Here is a 14,090-nt window from a genome sequence, read left to right on the forward strand (position 1 = left end):
ACTTCTGGGCTTAAAACTATTTTGATAAGCAATCCGTTTCTCTGACAACTCTATTTCAAGGCGTTTTACAAGTTTGACAGCAACATGAACAATGAATTATTAAAGCTACAGCAGGTAATGCATTAGTATAGTTTAAAGCTTGATTCAGTTTACAAAGAAAAAGCAAATGGAGTATACTGTAAGTAAAATATCTGAAGAAAAATCTTTGATCCTATTCAACAGCTATTTTTTAGGTATATACAAAATGGAAAAAAAATCTCTCAGACTTCAATAGTTCTGCTGTAAACATTCCGCTGTGGTGAGGAAGAAATAACAAAAGGTGTGGCTTTTATTCTGAGGTCTTTCATGTCAAATTTCAGATATATTCAAAATTGGTTTTAAAGTCCTTGATCGCTGTGAATGTTCTCAAGGGGCCATGCAGATGGCCCTCTAAACAAAGGAAGAGACAAGTTGTCTAGGAGATTGAGGGGTGGGCATTGGCTAATTTGCAAAATGAGAGATGCTAGTCTGCATAAGGTGAGATGGGGTCCGACGTGGGCTAGACCAGGGAATTCCGCTCTCGGAGCGACTTCCTGCGGCTGTAGTCAGAGGTCTCGTCATTGAACACGCGGTCTATGGCAGACAGCAACGAGGCCTTGATGGTGTGTCCAAGCCCCTTCCCTACAAACACGTACAGCACAGGGTTCAGGGCACTTTTTATGTACACCAGGTACAGTGAGACAAAAACTCCTTTCGTCGACGAGATGTAGAAGGGGTGGTGTGTATCATCCCCGTACAGTGTCTTCAAGAAGCGGAAGGTGAAGTAAGGTACCCAGCAGGTGAGGAAGACAAGCATGGTGAAGAAGAGCACCCGGTAGAGCTTGGTGTATCGTGGGGAGGTGGGTGTGGGGCTCATGGTGCCCCCTGTCTTCCAAGCGGTCAGCAGCACGGCCAGGTTGCAGGTGACAAAGATGAACAGTGGCAACAGAAAACCCAGCAGTGTCTCGGTGATGAAAAGACCCTTGCTGGGGTTTTGGGGCGTGTTCTCCATACACTGACTGTGGTTATTATAGGGGATGATAATGCTGGTGAAGAAGTATGGGAGGCTAAGGAGAATGGAGACCATCCAGAGGATGCCACAAACCAGTGGGACGACCCAGGGCGGTCGTTGCAGTCGGTACCACAGGGGGTGCAGCAAGCACAGGCAGCGCTCCACACTGATGGCACACAGTAGGAAGGCATTGGCATAGAGCCCCAGCACACGCAGGACCATCACTAGTCTGCAGGTGGGCAAGCCAAAGGGCCAGTGATAATTAGCAGCCAGGTAGCCCAGTGCCAGGGGGGTGCGCAACACCAACAGGAGGTCAGCCAGTGCCAGATTCACCACGTACATGCCAAAACTGCCACTGCTTCTCTTCCCCCCCCTCCTAAGGCTCCTCACTCCTAGCACCCATACGACAAGCCCATTGAGAGGAATGCCCACCAGGAAGATGAGCATGGTGACCACCATCTGAACCACACGTGCAGCCTCTTTGGATGAATCTTGGGTGTTGTTTCCAAAAAGTGCGGCCACAGTGGGTGAAATGGGCATCCCGGCAGTCTGGAACACAGCCATTGAGGGAGTTTTCTGAGGACAGGAAAGACAGAAATCGACATATAAGAAAACTGCCAAATTCAGAACGGCCAAAGAATCTTTTTTCTAACATAAATGGCATCCTCACATGAAAAAAAGTAAGTAGAAGTGGTAACAACATTCTCACAAAAAAATGGAAAAATCCTGTTAACCTCCACCTGACTTTTTACATTTGGAACATGGCACTACATTATGCAAATAATATATTGGTACCTTTGTCCAAAATAAAAATCTGTGCCCTTGTTTTTAATGTCACCACCTCCCCTTAGGACCAGTAAGAGACTAAGAGGCATGAAACCAATTTAAGATCAGGAGAGATGGTCTGTGGGTAACCAAGCTTTGCATTTATGGTCACTAAGGATACATTTGTACATTTTCTCTCCTGTAAGGGATTTAATTGTTAATTGACAGAATTCAATTAGTTCTGTAGGACAATATAGGAGGCCATCAGAGCTACAAAGTTGCTTAGTAATTAAATAACAGGTCTTGCTCTCATTAGATTCTCATTTCATGTCCTGGCTCTTACTGACTCACTGCATGTTACACTGAGCAGTTTAATTCAGCGTTTTCAGATCCATCCTCTTGATGATACAGAAAACTGAGATTCTGTGAATGATTTTGCAGTAACTGTTGACGCAGTTTGCCCTTTCATCTCTCTAAGTTACTTTTGATCAAAGAACCTGATGATTAATTTATGTAGTCTTAGACATTTTGCATTGTTCTTCTCATAACTCAATGATTTTCCTTAGTTAATGCAAAAACACGTCTGAAAAAGTTTAAGACACTGGATTTTAATTTAGTACCTTATCTTAATAGATTAATCTAGATTTTGGAGTAGAGAAATCAAAAGCAGTCCTTTTGCCTTATGGATGTGTAGAGACGAACAAGTGGCATTAATGATGAGGAACAACTGAAATTAGTCAGACTGGACTGGTAAGTGTAATGGATCTGCTTTTATAATATTTCATATTCGCTACTTGTGTATAGTTTGCCTTGAGTTGAGGTAATCAGGTTTTTCAACATTTTTACCAATGTAATTTTAAAATTGGTCAAATGGCAAGCATTGTTTTCTCTCACCCAACATTCAAAGCTGTTCTAATAGAAGACACTAGTGAAGGTTTTGATTGCTAATGCTCATAACGTGCATATATTGGTCTAAGATACTGGAGAGTTTTTCATGACATGATGCCTTTTAAAAATATTCAGGTTCTTGCAGAGTTTTCACATTCTGTTGAGTTAAAGATGGCAGTCATGACACTGTGTAGCAGACATAAATATTCGTTCTGCATACAACCTACTCCACATATTCAAATTGTCTTCCAAATATATGAAATAAAGAAAATCTGTAATACATTGTAGATATGAAACAATGGGCCATAAATTGAACGAGCAACAAAAAAATAGAAATAAATGAAAATCCTCGAGTTTTAAATGAGCTTTCATGACACATAAATGATAGCTTAATTAAACTAGATCAGAAGAAAGACTTTTACAGTCACATATAATTTGTCTGAAGTCTAAATGTTGAGACTTGGATTTTATCCATTGCCTGTTGGGGATATCAATTTGTGGAGAATTGAAATAATAACCGTTGGATATTCTTCTAAAGCATTTAATATATTACTGAAGAGGCAGTGCTGTAAGTCGTACCCGGGTCATAATTATTCCCTTCCTTTGCTATTTTAAACCAAAATTCAGGTGCACAGAATTACTTTGATAAGTCAATCTATTCTGTTGGTATAATGATAGTGATTTAACATGAAATCACATGATCTCAGAATAAATGCACCTGTTTCTGTAAAGTTCTTTGGCCAGGTAGTAAAATCAAAGAGCTACAGTATGAAAACAACTCAGAGAGTCAGAAAGTTGTAGGAATGCACAGATTAGGTGAAAGGTATAAAACAGTTAAAAAACTGAATATATCTTAGAACAGAAAAGACAACTCCACTGAGACACTGCTTAGGTTAGGCTGTTCCTCCTATCAGCCAGGCAAAGAAAACATTGGTTAGGTAATCCACTGTGAGAACCTTAAATGAGCTACTGTACAAAGTTACAGCCACAGCTAAGATGGGAAAAAATGTCCATTGGTCAAGAATATCCTAGTCATTCTACAAAGAGAGCTTGTATGGAACTTAAAAAAGTAACAAATCCCACTTGGCATTTGCAATAAAACATTAAGGAAATACTGCAAACATTTGGCAACATATCTTAAGGCCAGACAAAACAAAATTTGGTGTCAGTGATGTCATGCATGGTTGTGAAAACATTGTTATAGTTCTGCTTCTTGTCAGCTAGGACTAAACTTTCAAGACTGATGCGAACATACTGTAGGTGGAGTAATGGTAATGTGCTGGGAAAACAGTAGAGGAAAACCTGCTTCAGACCAAAACCTGGGAGAAAACTTCAGGTGGAAGCTACGCTAGAGTGGTATAAGAATAAGAAAATATGCTTGAGTGGCCCAGTCAAAGTCCTGACATTTACAAGTCTTCAGTTTTAGCATCCCAGTTTTAAATAAAGTATTTAATTTAAAAATGTGTATGCCACATTTGTAATTTTACAAAATGGTACACTCAAATGGCTTAATTCTTTTGCAAGGCTCTTTATATATAAATACCTGCTGTTCAAAGGAGATAATTCGCAGCATTCAAAATAATTTATCATTATGTCAGCGCATTGCTTTTTCCTATTGTGTTCAGAATGCAAGAATGCCAAGTATTCAATGTACAGTAGATTCCTTCTGTATTCCATTTCTTAGACTTTGCATATTGCTTGCATTGAAAACCATTACTTTCACTGAATGTGGAGATATTTTATCCCCAATATTTATGGTCAGACAGAATGTGGAATAACAATGTACAGAAATGTAACAAAACAGTGGTTAAGTTTTAAATAAACCGGGGAAATATTTTTGGTAGGTTAGGATAATAATTATAATAATAATAATAATTGCTTACACTTATATAGTGCTTTTCTGGACACTCCACTCCACAAGCGCTTTACAGGTAATGGGGACTTCCACCACCACCAGTGTGCAGCATCCACCTGGATGATGCGACGGCAGCCATAGTGCGCCAGAACGCTCACCACACATCAGCTATTAGTGGGGAGGAGAGCAGAGTAATGAAGCCAATTCATAGATGGGAATTATTAGGAGGCCATGATTGGTAAGGGCCAATGGGAAATTTGGCCAGGATGATTCAGTAGTTGTGTCATTCTTAAAAAGCTGGTGTGTTGACTGTTTCTGAAGTATTTGAGGCAATTACAAAATCATTATGTGTGATACATTACTTGCAAATTTCCAGCAAGCACAAGGGCAACTGGTTAGTTTTGAAAGTAAAGGCTGGAGGATTTAAAAGGAGGTCTATTATGGAGAATTAATGTCACAGGGCAATGGTGCATTTTCCGTTGTAATGGAGACAGGCTTCAGTCCCCACACTGAGATTCTTCAATTACCAAATAGAGAAAAACCTTTCTCCCAGGTACAGGAAGGTAGTTCAAAGTAAGGTCTTTAAGTGGGAGACTTTATAAACCTTCAAACAAATATACTGGTACTAAAAAGGGAATCTACTCTTGCATTGACAGTGTTCAGCGCCTGGTTGCAGCAAATACAAATTACAGAGACTTTAATAATAGCATTTAATAGATGTTGCTATTAAAAAGTTAAAGAACAAACATCCTGTCTGAGGTGTACTGCTTCTAAACACCCTGTGAGTATAGGGCATTTTTTTTTGTTCTAAAATAATTTTGACACCCAGAGAAGACCATCAGCTTCCTGCTGTTAGCTGCCTTGTTCTGTTGTTGCTTCCTGATTTAGTTTTTCAATAATTTGGCCAAGGGCTAGTCCCACATAATTCCCCTTTCCTTCCAGGTTAGACTCCAGGTCCCCACAAAACTCAAAAGTTAAATGTTAGAGATGAGGGTGATTAGATAGTTTAAAATGGCTTATTATCACACTAAAGAGATGGTTGTTTTAAGTAAGCTTTTTAAAGATTGTAATCACCGTAATCACTCTGTGCAAAGTGATTTTACTCTTGAGCATTGGTTTTTTTAATCCATTGAAGAAATATATTGACTCCATTTCTTAACCCATTTGTGTAATAACATTTCCTTTGTAATAGTTTTCTTACAATGAAGTGTCACTGTGGCTACCTCTACAATGTACAGTACAACTTTATGGTGAATGAGTAGACAATATTCTAAAAAAGGAACTTCTGGTGGGATTTGTAGCCAAGCACTGACATTTCTCACATTCTTATATTGTCTCTGAACATCCATATGTTTCCTGCCAAAGAAGTAGAAATAAATTACTGTGTAATCTGGCGTACGGAGGAGCTGGAGCCAGAGCTGGAGGGGTACTGCAGTGTGAGTCTATGTCCTGGTGTTCTGCAAATCATTGTGTTATTTGAATGGCAGGAGGGTGGGGGTGTTTCAAAAATAAAAAAGGAGAAATCTTACATGGAAGGGAAAAGGTTTTGATAGGAGGAATTGTAATATCTGCGTAAGATGAAAATGATTACCGCATGTAGGCAAATTCTTTGAATCTTTAGAAAAGAAACCTGTATCTTGTTGATCTAGCACTGGGGTGGTATTGAGCAAGTAGAATTCACTAACAGCGGAAAGCTTTGAGAAAAAAGGAGGTAGAATTAACAAGAGAAATTTTGCAAATCCATGTTGTGTCGTTCAATTTTGTATAAACAGCTCCCAGCTTTGCTGTAACATCTGTAATACAAATTATTATTTGTATTCAATTCAATTCAATTGAATTCAATTCAAGCTTTATTGTCCCCTAGGGGAAATTTGTTTTTGTATTACAAATTTACTGTAATACAAATTGCCACAGCACTCCTTACCTTGTTTCATCGCAACCCTGTGGTTCAGCAGTTTGGCACAATGCTCACACAAGACTGTCAAATACGGCACTTTGGCTTTACAGTGTTGCACCACATTTCTTGTCTCTAAAATGTTTGGCTCCATCCAAATTGCCAGTTTGTTCTCCCCTTACGCTAAATTGCACTTTTCCAAGTTAGTAGAAGCAAACTGCTCAAAACCCAAACAAAAACAGCTGCATTAGCTCCTAATTAAAAAAAAAGTTAAAGAACGTGTATGCTTTCAGAAAAAACCATAGACCTCAAAAATTTAGTGACAAAAAGAAACAGACAAAAGAGGTTCATTGTGCGTTGCAAGGATTTCTTATAGACAACAAAACCAGATTCAAGCAGAGTATATGGGCGATCAAAAATCATAGATTGCATTGTATTAATAGCACAAAAAAGAGCCGCCTTTATCAATTTGGCAATTGTAATTGATCCATGAGCAATCACCCTGATCCATGAGCAACTTCCAGAACTCAAAGGAAAGATTTTTAGTCCCGGTAAAAGGGCACAACAGTATGTGCTGGTTTACATTTCAGCTGAGCTCATGGTTACTTCACTTGGCTGCTTAACTAAACTGTCTCCAGAATCTTTAGAATTAGAAAAGTCCCTTATTTGATTTAGGTTTTTTGTAATACAACCTCTTTATAAAGAAGCCTGTCTCTCCACAAGAAATGAAGAGTAACACAGATGACCAACATGCCTGGGTAGGGAACTGCTGGAGCAGGTGGGTCTTACCTGAGTGTGGAGTGCCGAGTGTGAGCCACCTGTTACTGCCTGCCTGTGAAACTGTCTGTGAGACTGCCTATGAGACTGCAAATGCACCAGCGAAAAAGCTCTTCAACACAGGAAAGAGAAAGAGTCTGCATTTCCTCACCCACATTTTCACAACAGTAGAATCTGTGGGTCTCTGGATTTCTGAGCACGACACATTGCAAAAGAAAGGTTTGTGCAATGCTGTTGTCTCGACAACATTCGAATGTAGCTTATCATGATGGGTGTGCCATGCACCTCCTCCCAAAAATAGGTATTTAAAGTGGGATAATTTGTTCCACCTCAAGTTATGTTTAACAATCATTGTAAAACACAAGATAATGAAACCAAAGATTGGAACCAGAGACTGAAGAATGGAATGGTGGCTATTACAATCAATTGAACAACAGACTAATTAATCAATCAACTAAATTAGTCATTCAACCAGACTTTTTTTAGATGGAACTTTTTTTCATCACCTCAAAGCAACTAGTTTAATGAAACAAGGTAGAGTTAGGCTGAGAAATTACTGTGAAAAGACCTGTTTAAAAATAAACTAAAGGGGTTCACACTCCACATTTTGGTACAAAACATTTAATTATTAGACACTTAAAGAAATTTTAATATATGTTAATAGTATAATCATCTATTAACACTTTAAGAAGCAATGATATAAGAAATAATATGAGAATTTAATTTAACTGCAATTTATTGGAAATATGTAGTGAATCACTTATAGTGGTAAGGTCTACCTAGGTTAATCTTAATGATTTGCTTTTATAGTTCATTAATTTCTAAATGGAGAGCCCTCATTTGAAGTTTAACATTATTTGCACTAGTTGGTACCTTCTAAAAAAGGAAAAAAAAACACACTGTGAAGTAAAAGAAAGAAACTCTCTATTACAAAGTGTGTCCAACCATCTGCTGTCATTAGATTCCAGCTACTGTACACTACCAAAACATTGAAAGCACTGACCCCAGAACTGAGTAACCTTCACTTGGGAAGAAACACTGGCTCATCTTGGCTGCTGCTTTCCTGAAAGTGTTTATCTATATTTTGGAGATTTTTATACTGAAAAGACAGAAGAAACATCCTTCTATGCATTTTCTAACTGGTTCTTCCAATTCAGGTTATTGGGGGAACCAGAGCCTATCCTGGCAAGCAACAGACAAGCACAGGACACTTACACCAGGGCCAGCTTGATTTTGGACTGTGGAGGAAATCAGAGCACCCCAAGGAAACCCATGTGAACAAGGGGACTATATACTGTACAGACTCCACCCACATAGCACCTCAGATGTGGAATTAAACCCAGGAAGCCAATGCTAACCCCTGCACTACCATGCCTCCTTGAATAAATATTTCACTTGCAATTAATACAAATTCACAAATGTATTATTGGGAAAATGACAAACTGTTTTCTGCAACAGGTACACTGACATTATTGAGAGCATTCTGACTGCTTTTATAACTGTTTGATTTGGCAACACGATGTTCGCTCCAAAGGCAAACTTTTTGCTCTGCAGAGAGGGTTATTGGCTGTCATCTGCCTTTTGCTGATTATTTGTACACTTCTAGAGCAAAGAAAAGAGCAGGAAATATTGTTGAAGACCCCTTCTAGCCAGGTTACCACCTATTTCATAAACATCCCTCGGAAGACACTACTGGTATAAAAAAAACAGAACCACCTGGTATGTAAACACATCGCTCTCCTGTTGCTTCCTGAGTACAAACAGAAGCTGAAGACCTCCCCCATTGCGAACAGGTCAGTGCGTTGTTTGTCTGAGGAGGTGGAAAGCAGGTTAATAGACTGCTTTGATAGTACAGACTGGGACGCATTCAGAGCTCCTGACACAGATTTAAATGAGTATACAGACGCGGTCACCAGCTATATTAAATACTGCACCGACATTTGTGTACCAGAAATGAAAATTAGGTCATTTCCCAATCAGAAACCATGGTTCAACAACGACATTTGCAATAAAATAAAAGATAAATCCACCGCGTTCAAATCGGGGGACACAGAGCTGTACAGGAAATCACAGTATGCATTAGAGCAGTGGTTCTCAAACTTTTTGGACCAAGTACCACCCCTAATCCAACCAAAGCATCCAAGTACCACCTACAAGTCATCATCTCATAGGAACCCCAGAAATTCTCAATGACCAACATGAGTGTATGTGCACATACTCACACATACATATAATAAATATTATAATAATAAACTTTATTTGATATAGCGCCTTTAAAGGTGGCTTCTCAAAGTGTTTTACAGAAAAAAAAACATTAACAACAACTAATAAAAAAGCACCATTTCAGTGAGAGGGGTGAGCCTGTTTAGTTGAGCAAAGGAGATGTGAATTAATTTTTCGAGCCTTGATACAATTCACAACAGAGTCTAACAGATATTAAATCGTCAGGTATTTTCTTGACGGCAAAGGTCTCGCGGTGGATGTTGTAATGCGTACATTAATTTCTGGAGCAACCTCTCTAATTCGTGCAACTACACCGTTATGTCGGCTTGTCATTGCTCTAGCACCGTCTGTACAAACTCAGACGCATTTTATCAAGTCGAGGCCATTCTCTTCGATAAATTCATTCAGAAGCTGAAATATGTGCTCTCCTGTAGTTCCTGTTGGTAGCGGTTTACAGAACAGAAAGTCTTCATGGGACATACCCTCAAACTCGTATGTAACGTAAACGAGCAAATTGGCCAAATCGACTACAGACTCATCTAATTGCAGTGAAAAACATCTGCTCATCTTAACGCGCTCTAAGTGTACTTTTGATATAATCCTTCATTTCAATAATTCTATGAATGACTGTGTCTTTCAGGGGGAGGGGGGCAGCAGGTCGAGCTGTTTAGCAGCTTTTTCTCTACACATAATACGTGTCAGCTCTTTTGCCAACGGTAAATAAGGTTCTTCAAAAATAGTGTAGCTTACCTGCTTTAGCAATCCGCAAGCTTGCATTTTTCCGCGTTTCCGTTTTTATTTCCGTATTTATTTAAAGTTTTTATTTCATGCGCATGGGAGCGAAACACAGAGACGCTCGGTGTATTTTTCTCAAATTAGAACAGTTCTTAAATATTTTTCTGTTATCACGCTTTCGTGTGCTCACAAGATTACCTGCGTTCGTAGCACGTATTTCTATGCATTCCTGTGTTTACAATGTTGGCATTGTTCCAAAATCACGCACATTCTCCTTTCTCCCTATTTGCGGGAGATAAAGTAGCTTTTTTTAAATACAATTGGTCACTTGCATCCGTAGCACGCATTCCTATAGAGTGGTATAGAATTACAGAGTATCTCTTGTGTCCACTGAAGTATTAGCGCGCACTGTATCGTAGTACGTAGGCTGTGTATTCGACACGTATTAAAATACAAAATATGAAAACCCGTCCCCATTTTTCAGTGCACACTACACAGTTCCAGGGTCATTTGGCGTACCACCTGGCGGCACTCCACGTACCACTGCCGGTACGCGTACCACAGTTTGAGAACCACTGCATTAGAGGAAGCCATAAAATGCGCCAAACGGAGCTACAGAGTGTGGCTTGAAACGCAGTGCGCTGACACCCAGAGGCTGTGGCAGGGATTACAGTCAATCACAAGGGCTGCAGCCGGGAGATTGACACGAACAATGCATCCCTGCCTGACGAGTTGAACCATTTCTATGCCCGCTTTGATGCTCTGAACACGGGCAATGCTGAGAAGACCCCAAGTGTGCAGGGCGAGTTTGTTCTGAAACTCTCAGAGCAGGATGTGCAGAAGACTCTGAGCAGGGTAAAAATCCGTAAGGCTGCAGGGCCTGATGGGATACCACCTCACGTCCTGAGGATATGTGCAGCCCAGATGACCACAGTGTTTACGGACATCTTTAACTCCTCCCTGTCACAGTCCATGGTCCCCACCTGCTTTAAAAAAAACACTATTGTTCCACTCCCCAAAAAGGCAAAAGTGACATGCCTGAATGATTACCGCCCAGTAGCATTAACATCTGTGGTGATGAAATGCCTGGAGAAGCTGGTGTTGTCACACATCAACTCCTTCATCACAGAGTCCCTGGACCCCTTGCAGTTCGCCTACCAGAACAACAGATCGGTGGATGATGCTGTCTCCCTGGCTCTGCATACAGCCTTGGAACACCTGGACACTAAGAACTCGTATGTGAGAATGCTGTTTATGGACTACAGTTCAGCATTCAATTCCATCATACCCAGTCAACTGGTGACAAAGCTCAGGGGATTAGGTCTGTGCAACTCTGTCTGCAACTGACTGCTGGACTTTCTTATCGAGAGACCACAGGTGGTGCGAATAGGCAATACAACATCAACACCACTCACCCTGAGCACTGGAACCCCACAAGGCTGCTGTCTGAGTCCAAGGTTGTACTCCCTGTTCACTCACGACTACACAGCAAGACACAGCAACAACCGCATCATTAAGTTTGCAGATGACACCACTATAATAGGACTGATCAGTGATGATGACGAGTCCACTTACAGGGATGAAGTCGTACAACTGCTTAGGTGGTGTCATAGCAATAACCTGGACTTGAACGTAAAGAAAACGAAAGAGCTAATAGTGGACTTTCGGAGACACAGGCCACACACTCACAGCCCACTCAGTATTGATGGAACGGAAGTGGAAACAGTCACCAGCTTTAGGTTTTTTGGGAATTCACATCTCTAAAGATCTAACCTGGACTGTGAACACTGACTCCATCATGAAGAAGGCTCAGCAGCGCCTTTATTTCTTGAGGTGCCTCAAGCGATGGGGGATGCCAATACATGTGTTGGTGAACTTCTACCGCTGCACCATCGAGAGCATCCTCACCAACGGGATCACCGTGTGGGATGGCAACACCTCTTCGCGAGAAAGAAAGGCACTGCAGAGAATGGTCAATATGGCCCAGAAGATCATCGGCTGCGGTCTCACCAAGATTAAACAGCTCTATGAGGACCGCTGCCGTGATAGAATTCTGGCCATCACAGAGGACAGTCACCACCCCGGGCATGAGCTCTTCGCCCCACTGCCCTCAGGGAAGAGATATAAGAGCATACGGACACTTACAACTAGATTCTTCAATAGCTTCTATCCACAAGCAGTGAGATTGGCGAACACATTTAGCCATCCCCATCGGACCACACCTACACCATCACCATCTACCTCATTATGATTTCTTATTTATTGCACATCTCCAGTCATTGTTTACACGTCTGTATTGTTTACATTCAAACTGTCTACATGTTTACTTGTACATTGTCTACTGTTTGTTTTTATATTGTCTTGATGCACTGTTTGCACTTTGTTTTGTTTTTTACACTTGTTTTACAATCGAGAGACTTCCTGTAAGTAAGAATTCCATTGTACCAGTACCGGTTACATATGGCAATAAAGTTCAAGTTCAAGTTCAAGCTTTCTTCCAGAATTCCTAGTTATATGTGCACTGTTTTAATTAAATTTACCAGTGTTCTTTGTGAATTGTATATGTAGAATGATTTTGCAGCACCAAGTACTCCACAGTAAATTCCTTGTACAGTAAATGAAAGGTACTTGGTGAATAAAGATGATTCTGATTCTGATAAGCTATACATGTGATGCATATGATGCATGCTTTGCACAAGTTTCCAGGTGTTGTCTTATGGGATTCTGTCTCAGTCTTCTTAAATTAGCACAATTAAAAACATGGGTTTAGAATGCATAAGATACAAGGGGCAGACACGGAACCGAATAAGTAAAAGCACTTCTGAAAGAAGTTCTGAGTCAGGATTTGAAAGTTCTCAGGGAGGTGACTCTCTGATACCCATAGGGGTAGAATTCCTTTGGGCATTACAAGAGAAGGCACTGTCACCTACTTTATATAAACAAACTTGGCGGATGATCAGGAAACCATGGTCAGTTGAATGGTTGTGAGGTTATGGATAAGATAATAAGTCAGACAGGTATTGAGGTGCCATGCCATGAAGACCCCTATAGGTGAGGATAAGAATTTTGAAGTAGGCTTTGACCCCCTGATAAAACCTGATAGGAAGCCATTGCAAGGACTCCAGGACAGGAGTCACGTGACCACTTGTACACAACCTGGTCACGATTCTGGCTGCCAAATTGTGGGCATACTGAAGTTTGTGGATTTAGATAGCCCAGCGAGTATGACATTATAGTAATCAATTCTGATAAAGACGAATGTGCTGACCAGCTTTCCAGCTACAGAGATGACATAGGACATAGTCTGGTGATATTACTGAGATTTTAGAATGATGATAAGGATGTGCCTGTTCACTGGTCTCTGAGCCCTAGCCAATTATCATCCAAGCTCATCCCATAAATGTTCTGTGGGGTTCATGTTTAATAGCTAACAGGACCCTCATAGTCTCTTTCCCATCTCACAAGTATGCTGTTGTTACATGAATATTACTCTTCTGGAATGTTGTCTTATCAGAATGAGCCCACCGGAACGGCACCACTGCTGAGGTGGAGCAAGAAGCAGATTTATGAGGCATATAGTGAACCCACATGCTGGTTGAGAGACAAATAAGACATGAAAACCTGCAGTGTGCAGGCAGCTACAGTATGCTGATCACTAAGGCGACATGGGGCTGTAGCCAGCTAGAGAACCAGAAAGTAAACAGTCCTAGAACTTTGTCAAGCAGGTGGGGGTCAAAGCCTACACACCTTTGATCTAGGTATTCTGGATCATTCAGCCATGTCTTGATCTGGATGCTGTGGTATCTACTCATCAACCTAATTCTAACAAAATTTCACAACATCAGGTCTATTCAAATATGTTTTCCAACAATTTTCTTTAGATTTTTCAATTTTTATGAGTGTTGCTGAAGAACTCCATTACC

At 40.5% G+C, this 14,090-nt stretch overlaps 1 protein-coding gene across 1 annotated transcript; it reads right to left on the minus strand.

Annotated features, from left to right (window-relative positions):
• Positions 1-182: 182 nt before the first annotated feature.
• Positions 183-7,273, minus strand: LOC148836372 (C3a anaphylatoxin chemotactic receptor). Its single transcript, XM_088914381.1, has 2 exons — positions 7,222-7,273; positions 183-1,606 (listed from the first exon to the last, which is right to left on the minus strand). Exon 2 carries the CDS (start codon positions 1,592-1,594, stop codon positions 539-541), a length of 1,056 nt encoding a protein of 351 aa, XP_088770507.1. The 5' UTR covers positions 1,595-1,606; positions 7,222-7,273; the 3' UTR covers positions 183-538.
• Between the last annotated feature and the right edge of the window lie 6,817 nt (positions 7,274-14,090).

This window comes from Atractosteus spatula, chromosome 4 (assembly GCF_055471065.1).
Source record: "Atractosteus spatula isolate fAtrSpa1 chromosome 4, fAtrSpa1.hap1, whole genome shotgun sequence".
NCBI classification, from domain to species: Eukaryota; Metazoa; Chordata; class Actinopteri; order Semionotiformes; family Lepisosteidae; genus Atractosteus; species Atractosteus spatula.